This window comes from Panthera tigris, chromosome C1 (genome assembly GCF_018350195.1).
Source record: "Panthera tigris isolate Pti1 chromosome C1, P.tigris_Pti1_mat1.1, whole genome shotgun sequence".
Taxonomy (NCBI): Eukaryota; Metazoa; Chordata; class Mammalia; order Carnivora; family Felidae; genus Panthera; species Panthera tigris.
In genome coordinates this window covers 34,898,275-34,922,442 of record NC_056667.1, presented here as the reverse complement: position 1 = coordinate 34,922,442, position 24,168 = coordinate 34,898,275, and the positions used below count along the sequence as shown (strand labels likewise).

The window sequence follows — 24,168 nt, the reverse complement described above, 5'->3', positions numbered from 1 at the left end:
TGGGTAGAGGATGGCCAGCACGCGTCCTAGGCCGTTTTGTACGGTTTTCTACCTCCAGCCCTCGGAGCTGCGTCTGGTAAAGGATGGTAGATGTAGGAGATGATGTAAGTCAAAGGGCACTGCCGTCCACCTCGTAGGACAAGACACGACCGGGAAGGGAAACCTTCCCATTTCCAGAATACCGCAAATCTCCCGCAGACCCTCTTACCTACACTGGCGGGTGGGGCCTCTTTCCGACTGGCGTCCCGGCTGACCAATAGTGGACCCAGATCAGGAGATCCAGCCAATGGCTGAGAAGCAGAGATAGACGGGGCGGGGCATGGTTGCTAGGGCCTACTGGTGGGGTGCGGCGAGAGGCTCCGAGAGAGACTCGGCGGTTGCTAGGACGGGAGGTCACAGAGCGCGGCTCAGGGATTGGGCAGCGACGGGAGAGGTGGGTGGTGATTGGGCGGTGCCCGAGAGGCTGCGGGTGAGGCGCGGGCGCGCGAGCGGGAGTTCCGGCGGAGGCCCGTGCTGAGTGCTGGCGCCTTCACCATGGCCTCGTCTGAGCTGGACTACACCATCGAGATCCCGGATCAGCCCTGCTGGAGCCAGGGTATGGAACGACGGTTGGGTCCAATCGTGGGGAGGTAACCGAGCGAGTCTGTGGGTCGCAAGCATAGCTGTGGCTCCTCCCCTCTCGCGGCCCCGCCCTCTCGCGACCCGCCCCCTCACGGGGTCCCGCAGGTCCTAGACTTTGTCGGGCCCACAGAGCCCCGCCCCTGTACAATCCCCGCCCCCGGAGTCGTCTCCTGGTCCGAGCCCCGCCCCTTCCCTGCGGCCTGGGCTTTGTTGAGGGATTTTTCTGTCTTTTCGGTTGGAGATCTCCGGTCTGTGCCCTCTTTTCTCTCGCAGCTGAGAGCTGCCTAGGACAGGGGTTGTCCTGATTCGTTTGTTTGGGGTCAGGCTTCCCACTTCCAGCCTCTCTTCGGTGGTTGTGGCTGGAGGACCCACCCGTTATTTTCCACCCACTGTTTTCCCCGGGGTCCTTGCAGAAGCCCGGGACACAGGACTCATCCCTCCCACTGTCCTTCACAGTGGCTAACCGAGCAGTCTCTGCTGTCAGGTAGAAGTCGGTTCAGATCCTCCCTTTTTGTAGTTGGGTGACCTTTGGCAGTTTCCTCATGTGCAAAATGAGGCTACCGATAGTAACCTCCCTCCCAGGGCTGTTGGTTACACAACTGAGGTAATTTGTGTAAAGGACCCAGCATAGTGTCTGGCATGAAGTAAGTACAGTGATTAGCATTACTCCTCCCTAGAGTCATATCATTAAAGAGTGGTGTGTGGGAGGCTCCACAAAATGAGTAGCCTGTAGAGCAGGCCTGGATCCTTGCAGTGAGAGTTGAATTGGGGCCCCAGAGAATGGAAAGTCTGGCCTCGATTGGGAATTTTAAGAGAGGAGGCTTGAAGTACTGAGCCCAGCATGTCTCTCCCTGCATTAGTTCACATGGCCTTTCCGCCCTCCAGTCTCACTGCCAGCAGCTCAGCCTCTTGTATGGTTACGACAGTGATCTTTCTTAATGTAGAGGTTTGCTTTTATCACTGGTCTGCCTAAAACCCTTCAGTGGCTCCTTACTGCCCTCAGGATAAATCAAGTCCAGGGTCCTTAACGTGGCATTCAAAGTCCTTCGTAGTTTATCAGCCCCTGCTTATCACTTAGATCACTGTGTCCTTCCACTGTTCAATTTAAGTTTTATGTTCTGGCAACACAAACTGCTTGTGATTCTCCACACACTTCTTGCTTCTCTGCCTTTGCTTCTGCTGTTTCCTCTGTCTGGAATGCCCTTTCCCCTCTGCTGCCCCACACCACCCCTCCCTTGTCCTTGTCCGTTTCATCATTGAAGGCTTAGCTCAGATGTTGCCTCCTTCAGGAGAGCCTTCCCATCCCCTCCCATGGCATCTGTTTTACTTGGTTGGGGTCTAGGAGGAGAGGGCAGCCGCTAGGCTCCTACAGGACAGATGGCTCTAGACCAGATGTATTTCCTTAGAGCTGGGTATGTTGGCATAGGGCTCTTGAGCTTACAGATGTAAAAATGCTTTTGAAAGGTTTTGGCATCAGGGGGAGGTGAAGCCAGTTAATATTATTGCCCTTGGAGAGCCACCAGCCACGAGAAGGGGTAGAGCTGCCGTGGTAGGGCAGGTGTTCTCCCTCAGCCCAGGTGGGCAGCCTGCTGGTCTTGGTTCACAGTTCACTTCTACCTCCTGCTGGTTCTATGGCTTTGGCAAGTGACTGAGCCTTCCTTGGCCTCAGATTCCTCCACTGTAAAATGGGAATTGTAATAGTGTCTGCATCATGAAATTGTGAGGGCTTACAAGGTAGGGACTGGGTGTGTGTGCCTGGCATGTCTGTGTGTTTCCTCTATTTGTGGCTCCCCTCACTGCTTGAGGAAGCTGGGTCCTAGGGGGCCATTTAGTACTGTGTCCTTCTACTAGCATGAGGGTGTTCTGTTGCTTCAAGACCCTTCCCTGATAGGATGCTTCCTCTCAAACATCCTGGACTGCTGTCGGTAACTGGGATTGTTAGAAAGCACTTTCCTTTCTTGAGCCACAACAGGCCTTCCTGTCATTTCTGCTTTCAGTTCAGCATTTGTTGTGTCCTGGCCACGGGTTAGTTATTGGTGCCTCAGAAGTGACTCAGGCAAAGGCTCCATTCAGGGAGCTGTGGTTTGGGGGAGGAGTGAGGGTTTATAAGCAGGTGGTTTCACAATGATGTGATAACTGCAGGGCTCGAGGGTCGTGGTGGGTACAACACAGCAAGGTAGTCTCTCTTCCTCTGTCTTCAAGAGGTCAGCTCAGGGGTTGCTTGGGTGGCTTAATCGATTGAGCATCTGACTTTGGCTCAGGTCATGATCTCATGGTTTGTGAGTTTGAGCCCCACATCAGGCTCTCTGCTGTCGGTGCAGGGCCTGCTTCAAATCCTCTGTCCCCCTCTCTCTCTGACCCTGCCCCACTCAGGCGCTCTCTCTCTCTCTCCCTCTCTCTCTCAAAAATAAACACTTAAAAAAAAAAAAAAAAAGAGGTCAGCTCATGCCTTCCTCACATCTCTCTTCTCCTAGAGAAATACCTGTAGGGCCTTCAGCTGTCACTCCTCTGATATGGTCCTAAGAACCTCCTCCTTCTGATGGCCCCTCTGGATTGGCTTCAGTTCATCATGCCTTTCCCTCTTAGAGTGCATGCCCTAGAGCTGAGCTGGAACGTGGGACCGCAGAAGGAGGTCACAGCACCATGATCCCCTGAATCTGTCTGCAGAGAGCTCTTTCCAGGCCGACATGGCTTCACACAGGGATACTCTGTGGGGATCCTGGAGATTGTCTTTCTTTTGCAGTTATTGTTTAGTGGTGGAGAAGTGTATAGGACAGTTATATTTGGTTTCCAGAATATCTTTTCCCTGTATTTAAACATCAAAACTGCAGTGCCTGGCACTGCGGTGAGTGACAGGCGAGCAGCTGCTACTGGCATATCAGTTAGCTAGAAGGCAGCTGCACACCTGCAGTTGTTCAGAGCCCAGGCTGGGCAGCCCAGGATCCTTCTGCCGGGAATCCCACCAGCCAGTGTCTGTGGTTGCCCATGCTGGGAGGATAGTCCGCCCGGTCCTTTGCTGAAGCTGCTCCCTTGCCCTGGTGTCTCCCTGCATCCTGGTTCTCTGACCAGTGATCCCCTCCCCCTCCTAATACTCTGCTCCTATCTCGTTTCCTTGGAGAAGGTTCTGTTCTCTGGTTCTCGTAGCAGGGATCCCTGTCATAGTGCTTTTGACGGTTTTGCTCACTGTTGTTAGGGGCTGGCAAGGATGAGGTGCCAACTAGGCTGAATGGAGTCACTTGGCAGTTCTGTGGGCCTGAGCCAGAGATGCTCTTGACATTCCAGGCCGAGGCTATGCTGCCCCTCCTCCCAGCCAGAGAATGGTCAGCCAAGTCCTGCCCCAGGGCCCCCCCTCGGCTTGCTGGGAGCACTATATTGCTCTCATGTTCAGTAAACATTTTCAGAAATGATTGGTTCACAGGGTCTGGACAAGGGCTCATCTTAGAGTACAAGGAAGGCCTTCGGAGGTCACAGAGAGGGGAAGTGACGGGTGTATTGTAAGCCTAGGCTTTACTGTGAACCTGGTCTTCTGTCAGCACTAGCAAAAAAAAAAAAAAAAGTGTGTCCCAAAAATGGCCAATTAACGCTCAGGAAGCTTTCACTGGCCCTGGGAAACAGTCCGGAGTGGTTTTGAACACCATGGTGGGCTCCAGGCATTGAGGTGGCTTCCTGGAGAACAGTGGCCCAAGGTGACCGAAAGCTTCACAGAGCCGATGGTGAGCAAAGGGAGTGTGGAAGTAAGAGCGCTGGAGAGGCCTGAGGTGGCCTGAGCTGTCACACCAGAGAGGCCTTGGAGGCCCAGGTGAAGACTGAGTTGGGACTTGATCCTCTCCTTGCCTGCCGGCCTCCTAAAGGCATTTTTTTTTTTTTTTTTGAACAGGGGAGTTTATTTACAGACATACCCTGTCTTATTTATTATTGCTTTGCTTTATTACCCTTCGCAGATGTGGGTTTTTTGTTTTTTTGTTTTTTTGTGTTTTTTTTTTTTACAGATTGAAGGTTTGCTGCAACCTTGCATCAAGCAAGTCTCTGGGTTCCATTTTGCCAACAGCATTTGCTCACTTTGTGTCTGTGTTGCATTTTGGCAATTCCCATAATATTTCAAAAAATTTTTTAAACGTCCATTTATTATTGAGAGACAGAGATACAGAGTGTGAGCAGGGGAGGGACAGAGAGAGGGGGAGACACAGAATTCGAAGCAGGCTCCAGGCTCTGCGCTGTCAGCACAGAGCCTGACACGGGGCTTGAACCCACACACCACGAGATCATGACCTGAGCTGAAGTCAAATGCTTAACTGACTGAGCCACCCAGGTGCCCCAATTCTCATAATATTTCAAAATTTTCATCATTATTATATATATTTTTGGTGATCTGTGATCAGTGATCTTTGATGTTACTATTGTAATTGTTTGGGGGCTCCACAGACCCCACCTATATAAGATGAATGTTGTGCGTGTTCAACTGCTCTACTGACCACCATTCCACCTTCTCTCTCCCTCCCTTTGGGCCTCCTTATTCCCTGAGACACATTATTGAAATTAGGCCAGTTAATAACCCTACAGTGGCCTCTAAGTGTTCAAGTGAAAGGAAGAGTTACGAGACTCTCACTTTAAATCAAAAGCTGGAAATTATTAAGCTTATTAAGGAAGGACAATGTGGAAAGCTGGGATAGGCCGAACACTATGTTTGGCATAAGCCAAACAACCAAGTTGTGAATGCAAAGGAAAAGTTCTTGAAGGAAATGAAACGCGCTACTCCAGTGAACACACGAATGATAAGAAAACAGCCTTATTGTGGATACAGAGAAAGTTTGAGTGGTCTGTATAGAAGGTTAAAACAGCCACAACACTCCCTTAAGCCAAAGCCTAATCCAGAGCAAGATACTAACGCTCTTCAATTCTGTGAAGGCTGAGCGAGGTGAGAAAGCTGCAGAAGAAAAGTTTGAAGCTAGCAGAGGCAGGTTCATGAGTTTTGAGGAAAGAATCCATCTCCATAACATCAAAGTGTAAGGGGAAGCAGCAAGTACTGATGTAGAAGCCACAGCAAAGTCATCCAGAAGACTTGGCTAAGATAATTAATGAAGGTGGCTACACTAAACAACAGATTTTCAATGTAGATGAAACAGCCTTATATTGGAAGAAGATACCATTTTGGACTCCCATAGCTACAGAGAAGTCAGTGCCTAGCCTCAAAGCTTCCAAGGACAGGCTGACTTTTGTTGGAGGCTAAGGCGGCCGGTGACTTTAGGTTGAAGCCAATGCTCATTTACCATTCCAAAAATTCTAGGACCCTTAAGAATTATGATGAGTCTACTCTTCCTGTGCTTTGTAAATTTAACAAAGCCTGGATGACAGCACATCTGTTTACAACATGGTTTACTGATAGTCTAAGCTCACTGTAGAGACCTGCTGCTCAGAAAAAAAGATTCTTTTCAAAATATTACTGCTCATTGACAATGTACCTGGTTACCCAAGAGCTCTGATGGAGATGTACAATGAGATTGATATTGTTTTCATGACTTGATAACACAACATCTATTCTGTAGCTCATAGATCAAGGAGTAATTTCAACTTTCACATACCATTATTTAAGAAATGCAGTTAGTAAGTTTATAGTTGCCACAGACAGTGATTCCTCTGATGGATCTGGGCAAAGTAAATTGAAAATCTTCTAGAAACGATTCACCATTCTAGATGCCATTAAGAATATTTGTGATTCATGGGAAAAGGTCAAAATAGCAACATTAACAGGACTTGGGAAGAAGTTGATTCCAACCCTCATGGATGACTTTGAGGGGTTCAAGACTTCAGTGGAGGAAGTAACTGCGCATGGGGTAGAAAGAGCAAGAGAACTAGAATTACAAGTGGAGCCTGAAGGTGTGACTGAATGGCTGCAATCTCACTGATAAAACCTGAACAGATGAGGAGTTGCTTGTTATGGAAGAGCAAAGAATGTGGTTTCTTGGGATGGAATCTCCTCCTGGTGAAGATACTGTGAAGATTGTTGAAATGACAACAAAGGATTTAGGATATCACATAAACTGAGTTGGTAAAGCAGTGTCAGGGTATGAGAGGTTTGGCTTCAATTCTGAAAGAAGTTCTCTTGTGGGGTAAAATGCCATCAAACAGCATTGCATGCTACAGAGAAATCTTTCGTGAAAGGAAGCATCAACAGATGCAGCAAACTTCCTTGTCTTATTTTAGGAAATTGCCACAGCCACCTCAGCCTTCAGCAACCACCACCCTGACCAGTCAGCAGCCATCAACTCTGAGGCAAGACCCTCCACCATCAAAAAGATTATGATTTACTGAAAGCTCAGATTTCAGATGATGGTTAGCATTTTTTAGCAATAATGTATCCTTAAAGATTTTATTTATTTTTTAAAAGTAACCTGCACCCTCAATGTGGGGCTCGAACCCACGACTCTGAGATCAAGGGTCACATGCTCTACAACTGAGCCAGCCAGGTGCCCCAGCAATAAAGTATTTTTAAATTAAGGTATGTACATTGTTTTTTTTTTTAGACATAATGTTAGTGCACACTTACTAGACTACAGTATAGTATAAACACAACTTTTGTATGGACTGAGAAACCAAAAAATTCACTTGACTCACTTAATTGTGACATTTGCTTTATTGGGGTTGTCTGGAAATGAGCCTGCAATATCTCCAAGGTATGCCTATATTTTTTGAATCATAGTCTCTTTCACACATTCATAAAAACCCTTTCTAATTTGTCTGCTCTGTACCAGGTGCTGTGCTAGGCTCTGGATTTGAACTCCAGACCTGGTGGACCCTTTACAAGCTTCCCTTCTCTGAGGTCTCCAGGGTTGCTGTTGTACTTACACTGTTGACCATGTCCTGCTCGCGTGCCAGGCCTGCCAGGAGCACTTCTCATGATTTTATTAATCACAACCACCTTGTGAAGCAGGGGGTGCTCTTACGCCGATTTACAAATGAGGAACAGAAACCTGGGGGAACTCAAGTATCTTACCCCAAGTTATCCCAGCTTTCAACTCTGGAGCTCCACTCCTAAGCTAGTGCATGCAGATTTCAGTTGCCGTTAGTAAGTGTTGTTTGAATACAGTTCCATTTCTAGAAAACAATTAAGGACACACACACACAAAGAAAGAGGTGTCCAATAAAGTCTTTTTATAACAGCAAAAATTGGAAATATCATGTCCAATAATGGGAGATTGTTCACCACAAATTATGAAATATTCTACAGTCGCTCTGTAGCCACTAAAAAGAGTGGTGTAGAAAAATATAAACTGACAGGGAGAGATGTTCACAATATATTGCTAAATGGAAGAAAGCAGATTACAAAACTGATTCCATTTTTATTAGATATTCATTTTCTCCTTTTCTACAGTAAGCATGTGCTCCTCGTGAAGGGATAGTATCTTTGATTTATTGAACTCTTTCTTTGTGCCAGCTACCATGCTAAGCCCTCTATCGTCATTATTATATTTAATCTTTGTATTATTAGCCCCATTTCACAGATAAGGAAATTGAAGTTTAGAGAACTTGCTGAAGGTCTGTTTCACAGTTATTTGTGGCAGAGCCACAGATTTGAACTCAGATAAGGTTTTATTTGTATTTTTTTTAAAGTTTTTATTTTAATTCTAGTTAGTTAACATACAGTGTTATGGTGTACAATACATACATATGTACGTATGTACAAAACAACATACAGTTTCAGGTGTACAATATAGTGATTCAGCAATTCCATACAACACCTGGTGCTCATCAGGACATGTGCCCTCCTTAATCCCCATCACCTAGTTCCCCCATCCCCCCAGCCACCTCCCCTCTGGCAACCATCGGTTTGTTCTCTATAGTTAAGAGTTTGTTTCTTGGTTTGTCTTTCTCTCTTGAATTCAGATATGATTTTATATAGTAAGTACTCTTTTTTTAAAAATTAATTATTATTATTATTATTTTTTTTTTGGAGAGAGAGAACACATGCAAGTGGGGAGGGGGCAGAGGAAGCAAGAGAGAATCTCAAGCAGGCTCTGAGCTGTCAGTGCAGAGCCCTATGTGGGCCTCGATCCCACAAACCGTGAGATCATGACTTGAGCCGAAATCAAGAGTTGGATGCTTAACTGACTGAGCCACCCAGGCACCCCTGTTATGTGATTCTTGATCTTGGGGTCATGAGTTCGAGTCCCATGTTGGGGTACGGTTTCTTTAAAAAATATATATCAGGACTGTGAGAATTTAGAAGGTATTTCTGAGGAAGCAGAAGAAACCGAGGATCTTTTGTTCTTTGCATTTTAAAAAGAAAACAGGTTCTTTGCCTTTTGATTCTGGCTTACAGAGAAAAAGCACATATTGTGTCACAGACCCTTATGCCTCATCAGCCTTTCCTTTGTCTTCTCCACATGCCCCTGGGATAGACACAATCTAATTTATGCTTTAATTTTGTCACTTGGACTGTTGTACAATATATATATTTGTAATTCTTGTATTATTGGTGTCAGTGTTGTTTTGTTGAGTTCTAGAGGACAGGGAGCCTGTGAGATTAAATTGTTTTGTGGGTGCTCAAGAAGTGCCAGGGTTGAAAAGAATACTTCTGCCTTTGCCAAGAGGCTAAAGTAACATTTTTTTAGTGGTCATTTATTTATTTTTGAGAGAGGGAGCACAAGCAGGGGAGGGACAGAGAGAGAGAGGGAGACACAGACTTTGAAGCAGGCCAGAGCCTGATGTGGGGCTTGAGCCCACAAACCGTGAGATCATGACCTGAGCTGAAGTCAGAGACGCTTAACTGACTGAGCCACCCAGGGGCCCCTGGGCTAAAGTAACATTTTAACTCTCATTGCAAAAATGATACATACTGATTTTAGAAAATGGGTAAAAAATATCAGGAAAAACCAATTGCCTCTAATCCCAGAAATAATTGCTATTAATATTTGATGTGTTTTTTCTGTTTTCTTTAAAATTTTTAAAAATAGTTATTTTTTGAGAGGGAGAGAGAGAGAGAGAGAGGGAGTGAGCGTGAGCTGGGGAGGGGCAGAGAGAGGAGACAAAGAATCTGAAGCAGGCTCCAGGCTCTGAGCTGTCAGCACAGAGCCTGACACGGGGCTCAAACTCATGAACCATGCGATCATGACCTGAGCTGAAGTTGGTCACTTAACCAATTGAGCCACCCAGGTGCCCCTTGATGTGTTTTTTTCTATGCATAAATATGTGTGTGTGTGTGTGTGTGTGTGTGTGTGTGTGTGTGTGTGTGTGTATTCTGTTGTATATGCTGCTTTTCAACTTGCTTTTTCACTTAATGTACTATTAATTAAAAAAATTTTTTTTTCAAGTAATCTCTACACCCAATGTGAGGCTCAAACTTACAACCTTAAGATCAAGAATTGCATGGTCTACTGACTGAGCCAGTCAGGCATCCCTATTACTATTAATTTTTAAAAATAATAGCATTATTGAGATATAATTCACATACCATAAAACTCACCCTTTGAAGATGTACAATTCATTGGGTTTGAGTATAATCACAGAATTGTGCAGCCATCACCACTAACTCCAGAACATTTTCATCACCTCAAAAGACACCCTATACCTATTAGTAGTCCCTCCTCATTCCCCCCTTCCTTTAGCTCCTGGCAACTACTAATTTACTTCTCTATGGATTTACCTATTCTGGACATTTCATATAAATGGAATCATACAATATATAGTCTTTCATGTCTGGCTTCTTTCACTTAGCATATATTTTCAAGGTTCATCCGTGACTTGTAGCCTGTACCAATACTTCATTGCTTTTTATGACCAAATAGTATTTCATTGTATGGAGATACCAAATTATTTAATTATTTACCTTGAGAGAGAGAGAAAGAGAGAGAGGGAGAATGTGCACACGTGCATGCATATATGAGTGGGGCAGGGGCAGAGGGAGAGGGAGAGAGAATCTTAAGCAGGCTCCACGCCCAGTGGGGAGCCAGACAGGGGACTTGATCTCACAACCGTGAGATCGTGACCTGAGCTGAAATCAAGAGTCGGTTGCTTAACCGATTGAGCCACACAGGCACCCTGCAAATCCTTTGCCCATCTTAATTGGGTTGTCTTTTTATTGTTGAGTTGTAAGAGTTTTCTTGTATATGCCGGATACAATTCCCCTATCAGATATATGATTTGCAAATATTTTCTCCCATTCTGGGGCTTTGATTTTCACTTAAAAATGTTGATTTATTATTTCTTGAGAGAGTGAGAGTGAGTAGGGGTGGGGCAGTGAGAGAGGGAGAGAGAATCCCAAGCAGGCCCTGCACTGTCAGCACAGAGCCCGCTGTGGGGCTGAATTCATGAACTGTGAGATTATGACCTGAGCCGAAATCAAGAGTCAGATGCTTAACCGACTGGGCCACCCAAGCATCCCTTGTTATTTTCACTTCTTTGATAGTGCCCTTTGAATTTTTTTTTTAATGTTTATTTATTTTTGAGACAGAGAGAGACAGAGCATGAATGGGGGAGGGTCAGAGAGAGGGAGACACAGAATCTGAAACAGGCTCCAGGCTCTGAGCTGTCAGCACAGAGCCTGACGCAGGGCTCGAACTCATGGACCGCGAGATCATGACCTGAGCCGAAGTCGGCCGCTTAACCGGCTGAGCCACCCAGGCGCCCCGATAGTGCCCTTTGAAGTACACATGTTTTTAATTTGGATGAAGTCCCAATTTATCTATTTTTTTTTCTTTTATTCCTTGTACTTTTGTACATGTCCGAGAAACCATTGCCTAGTGCAAGGCCACAAAAATTGACTCCTGTGTTTTCTATAGTTTTAGCTCCTACGTTAATGTTTCTGATTTTCTTAAGGTATTATTGAGTATTTTCATATGATTAAACACTTTTCTTTCTTAGAAGTGGAGTTGCTATGTCAAAGATCGAATGTTTTTGAGACTTTTGATACAGGTTCCAAAATTGCTCTTGTCCCTGTCATTTCCCTCTGCCCTCCCACCTGGCTTCCACTGTTCTGGTTCAGGCTTCTGCCATCTCTTGCCTTGCACGTTACAGCAGCCTTCTGTCTGTTCCTAATGAGCACTGCCCATGCAGTGTGATAAGTGTGGTGGCACGGTGATGACAGGTGCTGTGACAGAACAGAAGAGGGGCATCTAACCAGTCTGGTGATTTGGGGTGGAGGATGAAAAGGGGTTGAGGAAGACATCAAGGGAGACTTCCTGGAAGCAAACAGTGAGCTGACTCAGCAAGTGGAGTGGGACTAGCAAAGCATGAACATGGAGCATCAGCATCCCGGGCTGGGGAATGAGGAGCATGTGCAAGGTCCTGGAGCGGGGCGGGGCAGGGTGGCATGGTGGTCCAGAGAGATGGACATTGACTCTGCCACTTCTTGGCTCCATGTTCTTGGGGAGAGGGACTTGCTCTTCTGTGTTTTAGTTTTCCCATCTGTAAAATGGGGACATTAGTAACTAACTTCTAGGATGATTGCAGGACCAAATGAAGCCCCATATGTTGGGGTTCTGGTTGGGGTAGCCAGTCCCTGAGGAGAAGCAGGTGGAAGAGGTCAGCATTGGATCTGTTGATGTACAGAGGGAGCTATGTGTACACGTTTGGAGCTGAGGTAATAGAGATTTGGTTAAGGCTAGGGGATTGGGGGGCACCTGGGTGGCTCAGTCAGTTGACCGTCTGACTTTGGCTCAGGTCATGATCTCATGGTTTGTGAGTTCAAGCCCCACATCAGGCTTACTGCTGTCAGCGCCGAGCCTGCTTTGGATCCTCTGTCCCCCTTTCTCTGCCCCTTCCCTGCTTGTGTTCTCTCAAACATAAAGAACCAAATAAATAAATACAGACAAACAGACTGGGGGCTTGGATTTTCTTACCCAGTGTGCCGGCTGGGATAGTGGTGACAAGCTGGTCTCTAGACCACTTGGGTTTGGATTCTAGTTTCACTGATTATTGTGTAACCCTGAGCAAGTCATTTATTATCTTTGTGGCTTAGTTTTCCATCAGTGAAATGAGAATAGTAACAGTACATTGTTCATGGGATTGTTGTAAAGATTAAATGAGTTGATAATAAAGTGCTTAGAGAGTGCTTGACATATAATGCTCTTTTCCTGTTATCATTATTGTTTTTCTTTGTGATGGGAAAGAGGGGGAGGTAGGAGCTGGAGGGAGATGTGGAATTCAGAGAGGTCTGTGATGGTTTAGGAACAAGGTGGATTTGATTGCCTCTGCAGGGTCATGGGAAGTCCTGGAGTATAAATGAGAGATGGAGCCAGTGCTTGAGTCTTGGCCCTGGGGGCAGCAGCCACGGCGGGGAGAGGGTGATACGGCCAGTGGAATGAGCATAAAAGGAACAGGGGCTTTTATAGGAGGATGGAGGAATCATGATCTGGATGTGGCAATAAATAACAATAGCCATAACAATTACTTTTATTACTCTGGAAAGGGCAATGGGTAACAAGAAGAATGCCAGCTCTTTCTCCTTGGATCCATCCTTCACTTTGCAGCCACATGTTCATTCCAGCACGTGTCTCCCGAGTGCCTGAATGGGCCAGCTACAGGGCTGGGCACTGGGGGATGTGGGGATAAACACGACACACTCGGTGCCCCCCTTCACAGAGCCTGCCAGCTAAAGGGAGAGATGGACATTATATAATTGTGCGAGTTATTAATACAGATTGGATTGTGCCACTTCCCTAATTCCAGGATCATCATTTGTTCTCTACTGCTGTGGAATAAAATCCCAACTCGTGTGCATGGCTTGAAAGGCCTTGCAGGATTGGGCCCCCGGACCTGCTCCTGGCAGCTCTCCCAACCACTGCTTCTCCTCACCCAGGCTTCTAGCCCTCCCACCCCCCCCCCACCCCACCCCCCACCCCCCAGGACTGCTTGCTGGGCCTCAGACCAACTGCAGCATCTCCAAAGCCTCATGCCCTCTCTCCACCTGGCAGCTCCTAACGGGCCTCAGGGCCAGCACAACAAATGTGTCTTCCTTCGGGAGATCTTTCCCAGTCTCCGTCACTCTCAGCCATGTTGCCAAAGCACCTTGGACCTCTCTGGGTTGTAGCACTTGAAATATAGAATCAGAAGGGGCACCATGGCTCTGGTGGGAGGAGGTCAGGGTGAAGGCTCCAGTTAGGAATGGGTCACAGGAGGAGATTGTGCCGGGGGAGTGGGCATGCCTGCAGACAGGAAGGGCACCTGTGGCTCAGGGGCAGCCTCGAGGGCCTGGCTTGAGTGGAGGGGCCAGTTGCCTCCCATTAGGAGTAGTACGGAAAGGCTGGGCTCTGGCCGTAGGCAGCGTGTTCAGGGTGTCCGTATTCTGAGAGCTTCTTCATGGAAATGCCTATCTAGGGGAAGGGTCATCTCTACTTGAGTTGGTGAAGCCAAGGGAACCTGTAAAACCTGGTGGAGCAGAATGGAGTTTCACATCCAGCTTTGGGAGGGGGCAGGTCAGAGGCCCAGGAGAGGCTGTTTGAACCTTGTCCAACTGGGAATGCACCAGTGCCACTGGTGGGGGCTGGCCTTAACTTCAGGAGGCCACCAGGGGGTGTGACATCCCATGGCTGCCCTCTCTGTATTTGAGATAAATGCCAAGGCCCTTTGCTGGTGTCTTGGTGGTGGCCTAGGAGGGGACCGCTATAGGCTGGGGGAGGGGAGCCTATGCTCAGACAGTTGCACAGAGGTAAGGGGGCCTCCCTGGGGCAGGTCTCAGACATCTAGTTCCTGGGTCTCAGAGATTCAAAGGCATATCCAAATGGGTGGCTGTTGATTGCTACCCCTGAGACTGCTGTAGCCTGAGCTTCATGGGGAGTCATCCCCAGCAAGTCCTCCCCAGATATGGCTTCTCCACCAGAAGGGCCAGGGCAGTCGAAGAGCTGCCCTGGCAGGGGGTGGGGACACCAGGCTGGGAAAGGTGGTGAGAATTTTTGGAGTGGCCTGGTGTAGGACCTTCTCCCTTATCAGAGGTCAGGCCAGCATCAGGGGAGCCTGGGAGCGCTGGCAGGCATCAGAAGGGACTGAGGCGCTGGCAGCTCCTGCTCCAGGCTGAGTTGCGACCCAGCCTGGGATCCCCATGGGGGCGGGTAGTTAATCTCTGAAGGCCAGAGTCACCACTGCTGGAGAGCAGGCACATTGAACTTTTCAATCACATTAATTTCCACAGGAAATTGTTGTCTTCCTTTTGTCCAAAGGTTAGTGATTTATATTTACCATCCTCTTAACTAGCCTTGAAATTTACTGTTGCCGGGTCACTGCTGGCATCCATAAATCTCGAGGTGGCAGCTGAGTATTGCCAAGTGGCTTGATACTTGGAAGGGCACACCCTGGCCCTTTTGGGAGGGCAGATAGCTAGTAACAGACAGTCCCTGCACGAAAGTCCCCCTGACTGGGCGGGTGCTGGCTTAGCAGGGGGAATGAGATGAGGTCTGACCAACAAGGTTGCAGGGAGGCCTCTTTGAAAGCAGCCATAGAAGAAACAGCTGGCTTTGTGCCTTAGCATATCACCGAAGGAGACATGCTTCTAGTTGTGGGTGGTGCTCGTGGCACAGGAGGTCTCAAGTGGCTTAGTTAGGATGGGGAGCAAGGGCCAAATTGCCAGCTGTGTACTTCCAGTGTGACCTTAGACCAGTTACTTAAGCACTCTGTGCCTCAGTTTCCTCATCTGCAATAATATGCCTCCTAGTGTTGTTAGGAGGGTTAAATCTCAATAAATATTGGTGATTATTATTCTCTGGCAGGACAGGATGGGTGGATTGGCATGGGCCCTCAGAATCAGTCTGCTTCACCTCCCTGTTGGTGCTGTCCTAGCCATTTCTCCTTTTAAGATCCTCTTCTTCCTGGGGCTCCTGGGTGGTTCAGTCGGTTAAATGTTTGACTCTTGATCTTAGCTCAGGTCTTGAGCTCAAGAGGTTGTGAGTTCAAGCTCCGCATTGGGCGTGAACTGTACTTAAAAAATCCTCTTCTTCCATGTGCTCGTGAAATTAGAACAGGGCTGACAAACTTTTTCTGTAAAGGGCCAGTAAGTATTTTAGGCTTTGTGAACCACACGATCTCTGTTGCAACTACTCAGCTCTGCTGTTTTAGCAAGAAAGCAGCTACATACACTAAGTAAATGAGTATGGCTGTGTTCCAATAAAACTTTATTGTGGACAGTCAAATTTGAATTTCATATAAGTCATATGTCACAAAATACGATTCTCTTTTTATTTTTTAAACTATTTAAAAATATAACAACAATCATTTTTAGCCTGCGGTTTATATAAAAACAGACCACGTGTCACAATTGGCCCATGGCTTATAATTTGCTGACATCTGGATTAGAAGGTGAAATTGCATGGAGAAAGTCCTCACTTACTTTTCTCACCTGGGCTATGTCTTTGAGTTACTAAAGAAAGGTGCCCTCTTGTGGGTTTTTCCAGTGACCCTGTAGTGCCTCCTAAGAGGCTTAAATGCCACTTGAGGCAGGACAGAGGAGCGAGCCCTGTGGGAATCAGAGGCCCAGGGGCTGGCAGGATGCCTAGGTCTGGCACCTGTTGGTTCCCTGCCTACAGCTAGAGTGGTGCTGGCTCTGGACTGGCCAGTCACCCTCACCCCACATGACAGCTCGGTGCTGACAGTCCCACTGTGTCTGTGTTTCAGAGAACAGCCCCAACCAAGGCGGGAAGGAGGTGGGGACACGACAGCCTTTGGTGATTCTCTTGGGCTGGGGTGGCTGCACCGACAAGAACCTTGCCAAGTACAGCGCCATCTACCACAAAAGGGTGAGTACTGCAGGTTTGCGGACACCCAGCCCATTGGGGCGCTGCCCCCTGTGCCCCCTCTGTGGGGAACTCAGCCTTGGCCGCCCTCATCCCTGGGCTGCAGTGTGGCAGGCCTGGGAATGGCACGAAGAACAGCCTGTGAGGAAGATGTTGGGGTCATGGGCATTTTGGCAGGATTATCCCTTCTTGATGCTGCCAGCTCTGTTGCCTGGTCTGTCTCCCTCAGCCCCCTGACCTGCTTCCCCTTCCTCCTCCTCAAACCCCACAGCAGCCCAGCCCTGATGTGCTCCCAGCTGTGGAGTCAGCCCAGACCTCAAGTCTGTTGTTGCCCTGATGGGCAGCAAAAGCCTGGGCCAAGTGTGCTGGGAATTTTCTCCTTTTCTGACCAGGTGAGTTTCTGTCTTAGGTTGACCATGGACCTTCACATTCCCATAGTAGAAGGGCCTCTTGGAAAAGTGATTCAGGCTGGAGGTTCTTGCTTCTTCTTAAGCTACCCCAAGAGTTGGATATAGAGCTACTGGTAACTGGAGAGAGGCTTAGGAGGGCTGGGTTATGTTTTGGAAGCCCCTTTCACATCTTTGGCTTCTGGCCTGGCCCTGTCTTCCTCGGCCCAGACCTCCCAAAGCAGGGAGACACCAGTGCGGACAGCCCTAGGTGCCACCTGGAAGCCCTGGGCTGAGGAGTGGGGAATCTCCTGGGAGAAAGGCCAGGCAGTACCCTCTGCCCCCTGCCTCAGCCTCTCTCCACTGACCTTTGTCTGCACTGTGCATGAAGTAGATGGTGGCCCTGGAATGGGAGAAGGGTTGGGGGAAACATGTAGTTCTGAGCTTGAGGCCTTCCCCCACCAACAAGGCTGGTCCTCAGGCATTGCTGTTTATGAGTGGCCTTGCTCTGTGGGTAGTTTTAGCTACTTCTGAATTCCACTCACTGGGCCAGGCTGGTTTGTCTGGCTTCTCCAGTGGACTAAGATCCCTGAGGGCAGGTGGAAGAATAGGAATAGGTGAGTGTGGCCAGAACAGAGAATGAAAGAAAGGGCAGGTGTCAAGAGACAAGGCTGGGAGGGTCCTGGGGGGATTTAAGCAGAGGGGTGATGTTAGGTCCCAGGGAAGGCAGTGGGGTTGAGTTGGCAAGCTGGTGGAGGGGTTGTCTGGGAAAGGAAGGGGGTCAGGACAGGATGGGTATGGAGAAAAAGATTTTCCAAACCCATACTTCTAATACTTTATTATTTAAAAGAAAAGAAAAATACTGCATCTACACATAGAGATGACCTTTATCTGCTCGTTAGTGCCCATCCTTTCAGCTTTTCTCTGTATCTTTTCTTTACCTAAACCGCATCTGTTGACTACACTATTTTGCATCTTGCCTTTTTTCAGATCATGATCCCCACCTTCCCATGTTAATCTGTTTTTATCTTTTCTAGTTCCCAGTCTGTATTCAGGTTCTTCCGCAGTCCCCAGAATGTCTTTTATAGCTGATTTGCCCAAACCAGGATCCAATCCAGGATCACCCATGGCATCTAGTTATTTTGTTCCTTAAGGCTCTTTTATTTTTTTTAAAGGTCTTATTTAATTAATTAACTTTTTTAGAGAGAGAGAGAGCACGAGTAGGGGAGAGGGGCAGAGGGAGAGAGAGAGAGAGAGAGAGAGAGAGAGAGAAAATCCTAAACAGGCTCCATGCTGAGCATGGAGCACCATGTGGGGGTTGATCTCATGACCCTGGCATCATGACCTGAGCTGAAATCAAGAGCTGGACACTCAACTGACTGATCCACCCAAGCGCTCCTTATTTTATTTTTTAAGATTTTATTTTTAAGTAATTTCTACACCTAATGTGGGGCGAGTGCGTGATCCCAAAGGTGCTGGAAGGAAAGTACGATGGGCGCTAAAAGCTATCATGGGGTTTGACCATTTGGGAGAGCATGGGCGACCTTCGTGAGAGTAGTGTAGGGGAGCCAGTGGGAAGGGGTGAAGCGGAGAGGGAAGGTGTCAAAGACCGTCTAGGAAGGTGGAGAGAGAGGGTGGGATAGAGTTAGAGGGGGACACAATGAAACTGCAGAGGATTTTTTTTTTTAATGAGGTTGGTTTGCTAGGAATCTAGAGAGAAGAGACTAAAAATACAGGAGAGGGAGGCAGGGACCCTCAGCAAGGCCCTGGGGCCGAGTGTGCACAGAGATGGAGAAATGCTTGGCTGGAGGGGCGGGGGGACACTGGGATCTGATGTGCAGGGACTTCTAGGAGCATGTGATTGGGGAGTTGGCAGCAGAGATGCCAGGCATCTGGGAAACCTCGAAGTGAGGCCCAGACCCACGAGCGGGTCTCCTGTATTTTGGCTCGGCATGTCATGCCCTTCACGGGGGGTGGAGGTTGTGTGCGCTGTGTGTGTGCTCACAGGTGACACGCAGTTGGAGGGCACATGCTGTGCATATCCTCATAGATGGCGTGTTCACAGGAGTTGCTGTTTGTGTCTGCACCACCAGGTAGTTCTGCATGTGAAGCCTCCAGCAGGGGAGTGTGTGTGTGTGTGTGTATACTCTTGAAGGGAGTGCAGCAGGCAAGTGTGTCCCTGCCAGTGGTGTGTGTGCTTGTGGGTGTGTACAGCTGGCTATTGCTTTTTTGTGCACTCACAGATGGTATGGTAGGTGCACGTGAGTGAGTGGTGGGTGCCGCGTGTGTCTGCCTCTGTGGGATGGTGATGTGGGTGGGCTTTGTTTAGTCCTAGGAGTTGCACGTGTGTGGTGGTGTGATGTGGGAGTGTGTTTGCATTTGTGGGCAATGCTGTGTGTCGCATAGGGGGGAAGACATTTCACATCCCACTGGGAAGTCAGAACAGAGCACTTTGTGAAGTTTCCCAGAGACTGAGGGGGCAGGTGGCAGTGGTGAGCCCCTCTGCAGAGTATCAGAAAGGGGGCTTAGGCATGCCAGGGCCTTGGTAAGAACAGTCAGGAGGAGTTGGGGCAGATGTCAGATTGGAGTCAGCGGGAGGGATGAAGTTAGGGGGCTAATGGCAGGATTATTTCAGCCGACCATTGCGTTGAGCTATAGGTCACTCAAGTACTGTGGCCGTATGATGTTCTCATTATCACTCCTACCATTACTGATTGCTGCTACTGTTTACTTTGTGCCAGGTGCTGTTTTGGGCACTTGAGATGCATTTTGTCATTCAGTCTTCATAGCCCTGTGAGATGGATGTCATCCTAGTTTACAGTTGGAAACACAGACTTGGGAAGATGAAGGAGACTTCTTTTTGCTCGTGCTGTTAAGAAGTGGTGCCAGGAATTGAATCCAGACCTGTATGACCCCAGAGCCCACCTAACAGATTCCCCTGACAAAGGGCCCTTTGTCTCTGGAACAGGACAACGAGAGGGGATTAGGATGCAGGCTCATGGCTTTGGCTGCCTTTTTTAACTGACCTAGAAGAGGATCTATCTGGAGATTTTGAGGCATACTTGACCCAGGCATTGCGAGGTACAGAAGCCTAAGAGTTTGGCTCAGATTTTAGAATTTGAGGAACAACAGTGTTTACTATATTTGGAATTTCAGGGCGAGTGGGAGGAGTGATTCCGGGCCTTGGAACCAGATAGATTTGGGTGCCAGGCTCCTGTGCCAGAGAGTATGGACTCTGCTCTCAAGGCCCTGCTGGAAGGTGGCAGTGGCCAGAGACTGACACGATGTGGGGTCTAGCTCACGAGTGGCCTCTGGTGGTCAAGACTGGGGCCTGCAGGCTATAGCTCCTGTGTTGGGTCTTTATGGGGTGGGGTGTCGGATGGTCCTCCTTGGGCCTGGGAGCGTGGGGATAGTGCTGAGCTGAGTCACTGCAGCAAGGTGTAGCCAAGCAGTGAGGCCGTAAATATGTCAGAGTTGAGCAGATGAGGGTGTAAGGGGGAGGTTGGGAGGGAGACAGGGTGTGGGCCAGAGTGAGACTTTCTTCTGGTCGGCTTAGATATCTCCAAAGCGAGCTCCAAGCCTCACGTACCGTGCCAGGCTGAGTGGCCTTGGCCAGCATGAAGTGATTATTCCATAAATGGGCCTTGAGTGTACCTTCCACTCTGGAAGGCACCCGCATCTGTGAATGGTGAGCTGGTGCCTGGACACTGCTAGGCCTGTGGGCCTCTGGCATTTGGAGCTTCTGGACATCTCTGACCTAGCGGTACTCCCCTACCCCTACCCCCATCCCCGAGGACCGACCAGGCCTCTCTCCTCTCCCCAGGGCTGCATCGTGATCCGATACACAGCCCCATGGCACATGGTCTTCTTCTCCGAGTCCCTGGGCATCCCTTCACTTCGTGTTTTGGCCCAGAAGCTACTTGAGCTACTCTTTGATTACGAGATTGAGAAGGAGCCCCTGCTCTTCCATGTCTTCAGCAATGCTGGTGTCATGCTGTACCGATACGTGCTGGAGCTCCTGCAGACCCATCGGCGCTTCTGCCACCTGCGTGTGGTGGGCACCATCTTTGACAGCGGTCCTGGTGATAGCAACCTGGTGGGGGCTCTGCGGGCCCTGGCAGCCATCCTGGAGCACCGGCCTGCTGTGCTGCGCCTGCTGCTCCTGGTGGCCTTCGCCCTGGTGGCAGTCCTGTTCCATGTCCTGCTCGCTCCACTCACTGCCCTCTTCCACACCCACTTCTATGACAGGCTACTCGATGCAGCCTCTCGCTGGCCTGAGCTCTACCTCTACTCGAGGGCCGACGAGGTGGTCCTGGCCAGGGATGTGGAACGCATGGTGGAGGCACGCCTGGCACACCGGGTCCTGGTGCGCTCTGTGGACTTTGTGTCATCTGCACATGTCAGCCACCTCCGCGACTACCCTGCTTACTACACAAGCCTCTGTGTCAACTTCATGCGCAGCTGTGTCCACTGCTGAGCTCCTTCCCCACCCAACACCCACCCAACTTACCCCTACTCCAGAAATAAATGCCTGACACCTCCCCACAACCTATATCCATGAGTGGGGTCCTCTTCTGCTTCACCTCCCTTACAGCCCTCTGGGACTTTGTGGTCCCGCAAATAGAGAATCCCCATTGAATTTTAGCAGCCTCTACCCCAGGGACTGTGGTGGTCTGTTTATCCCAGGATCCTGGCGGGTGGGAGTGCCTGGACAGGTCTCTGTAGGAGTCTTGCAGCGGCTGTGTTTGGACAAGTGTAAGTGAGGCTGCTAATTTCTGTGGCAGTTAGGCTGTGTAGGGTTATCAAAGTGGGGAGGGTGGGATTGCTGATGAACCCCAGGGTTGATCTTTGACTTCTTGAAGGGAAGGTGAGCTTTGTGGGAGGTGCCGGAAAGGAGGGTCAGGCCGGGGCAGGGGCTATGATGTCCCTACCCCAAGGCCCCAGAAGGGCAAAGCCCTGCAGCATGAAGCACCATCCGCCTAGATCCCACTTAATAGTTCACCAAGAGAGGCTTCTCTGTGCTCACTGTCGGGGAGCCTGAGCCAGATGGGGAGCTGAGGATGCAGAGGTGGCAGGCCTGCCTGGGTCCGTCCCACTGCCAGGAAGCCACTGGTTCAGGAAAGCTGCAAGGTGTGTAACAGGCAGGTGGAGTGGGGAGCAGGAAGACAGTAGCGCCGTACAGGAGCTGGGACAAACTCAGTAGCCCTGAAGATCAGAACCAGGGCTGGGGGCCATTTGACTAAAACAGTCAACTCCATCTTCTTGAGAGATGCACTTGGATCATCTCCAGGCAGGAGAGGGGGCTTCAGCCTTAGAGTTCTGTATCATCTCTCATTCTATAAGTCACCGCTGCACAATGCTGGCACGTAGTAGGTACTCAGTAAATATCTGTTGATTGGATGAGCTTGCTATGGTATTCAAGGGACTTGGTGGGGCAGGAATGGGCTTTGATAATTTGACAGACAGTGAAGGAGATGGCTGGCCAAGTTCTGGGTGGCAGCTAACCCTTGATAGTCTCAGGGCTGATGGACTCTGTCTCAAGAGCTGAGCTCAATTTGCATCTGTCCGCCCTCTGGGACCGCTGAGACAGTTGCCTCCAATCCCGGTGCTGTGTGGTTGCATTCCTAGCCATGGCCAACAGGTGGCAGTGCTGCCTGGGCCATGAGACCAAGCTTAAGGATCCCGTGGCAGAGTGGGCTTCGTGCCCTCATGCAGGGTTAACGTCCCCTATTTGAGAGCATATGGCCCCTAGGGTGAGAGTAACCAGCCATCAGGGACCTGCTGAGTCCAAGACAAGGAGAGGGGAGAGTTGAGACCTGAAAGCAGCCAGCCCGATGTGAACTGGACATTATCCACCTCTCTTCCAAAACCAGCCATTACTGGGGCTCATTTCTGGGCATTAGAAAGGTATAGGGGCTTGAGGCTTGTCTTTACCCAAGCTCATAGCTGCTTCTGCTCTAGATTGGGGGATAGAGCTTGCATCCCCTCTGTACCCCCAAGCTCTGACCTCTTCTGTGATTAATGAGCTGACGATTCTGCATCGATAAGGAATTAACCTGGAGCCCCTACCCATCAATAGTCAGGAGTCCAGGTCCCCAGCTCCACCCCCACCCCTGATCGGAGTGCTTCAGGCCCCCCACCCCCAGTGGACCAACCCTGCACTGCTTCTGCTTCACAGGGACATCCAAGTCCTCTTCCCCACACTGCTGCCAGGAATTAACTCCTTAACTGCCTCTGTCCATACCACCCCATCACCTACCCCTTCCTGCACACATACACACAGGCAGCAGCTGTTTATATTGGTTTAATCCATGTCAAATGTAGTTTACAAAGGGGAAGGACAAGTACCTTTGTATAGAATATACAGACACAGCATCACACCGTGGGGCCCACGGGAGGGGCGGGGGAGACCACTTTCCCTGGGAACAGCAGTTCTAATCCCAGGAATGGTTCTTGGTAGAAGGCTGGGCAGCCAGGAGCATACTCATCCAGCCCCAATCTCAGCCCCTGCTTCAGCTCGGTTCCCATTTCCTGTGTCTCCCCTCTCCCCCAACTCCTTATAAAGAGCCCCAGGAGCTAAGACTAAGGAGAGGATCGTGTCCCTTGAGGCATGTGCCCCATGTCTGGGGGAAGAAATATACACCACTGAACACCGAGCACGTGGGAGAGGGAAGGGATACCATGGGAGAGAGAGAGGCAGGCACCCTGAGAGGTGGATGGGCCGAGCCCCCAGCCAGCCCTGAAGGGGGCACTGCTTCCAGGTGTTCTTAAAAAAAGAAGAAAATCATACAACCAAAGGGGTGAGGGTGGAGTGGGGGGCGAGGGGTTGTCCCATTTATACACAACATTGTAAACATACACAGTCTATATTACATGTGCTTCAGTCTGGTGTTTGCATGTCTGTCTGTCCGTCTGTCAGTCTGGGGGCTGTATCTCAGGAGCCTTGCCCAACTATTCCCCTTCACTCCCACCTCCTTGCCCCACCTTGGGAACAAAACCCCAAACAGCAGTATGGTCCTCAGTTTTGGTGGGAACCAGCAGGCAAGGCCTGGGTCTCAGCCTCCACTCTGGCTCCAGAGTCGTGTGTGCGTGTGTGCGTGTGTGTGTATGTGTGTGTGTGTGTGCACGCACACGAATGTGCACGTGTGTGTGCGCATGTATGTACATGGGGAACCTGTGTGCAAATATGTACAAGGGGGAGGGTCACGTCACAGAGGCGGGCAGGTGGGGCTGCTCCAGGCAAGGCCTGCTGGGGGTGGCTAGCTCACAAGTAGATTCTCCGCAGGTCTCCGGGCGCTGTGATGGTGTTGCACTGAGGGCAGAGCTTCTTGGCACCCTGCAGGGAGAACAGGGAGGGCTCTGGTTATGCACACTATGCTGCATACTTGCTCATGAGAGCACCTGGGCCCAGAGCCATGTCCCCCTGCACCAGTTGTATGCTGGCA

At 49.4% G+C, this 24,168-nt stretch overlaps 2 protein-coding genes across 7 annotated transcripts in view; one reads left to right on the top strand and one right to left on the bottom strand.

Moving 5' to 3' along the window:
* The first annotated feature begins 432 nt into the window (after positions 1–432).
* Positions 433–21,277, top strand: TMEM53 (transmembrane protein 53). Its single transcript, XM_007077306.3, has 3 exons — positions 433–595; positions 16,219–16,340; positions 20,547–21,277. The coding sequence occupies exons 1-3, from the start codon at positions 535–537 to the stop codon at positions 21,198–21,200; spliced, it is 837 nt and encodes a 278-aa protein (XP_007077368.2). The 5' UTR covers positions 433–534; the 3' UTR covers positions 21,201–21,277.
* A 1,739-nt stretch (positions 21,278–23,016) lies between these two features.
* Positions 23,017–24,168, bottom strand: part of RNF220 (ring finger protein 220) — a 224,392-nt gene continuing 223,240 nt past the window's right edge. For all 6 annotated transcript variants that reach the window (XM_042996895.1, XM_042996896.1, XM_042996897.1 and 3 more), the window contains one exon: positions 23,017–24,059. In XM_042996895.1, the coding sequence (XP_042852829.1) occupies positions 23,988–24,059 (72 nt within the window). In that variant the 3' untranslated portion in view covers positions 23,017–23,987. The remainder of the gene's footprint in view (positions 24,060–24,168) is intronic.

Coding starts and splice junctions, on each gene's coding strand:
- TMEM53 (XM_007077306.3), top strand. CDS start 535: ATGGCCTCGTCTGAGCTGGACTACACCATCGAGATCCCGGATCAGCCC. Junction 596..16,218: donor TCAGCCCTGCTGGAGCCAGG/GTATGGAACGAC, acceptor TCTGTGTTTCAG/AGAACAGCCCCAACCAAGGC. Junction 16,341..20,546: donor GCGCCATCTACCACAAAAGG/GTGAGTACTGCA, acceptor TCCTCTCCCCAG/GGCTGCATCGTGATCCGATA.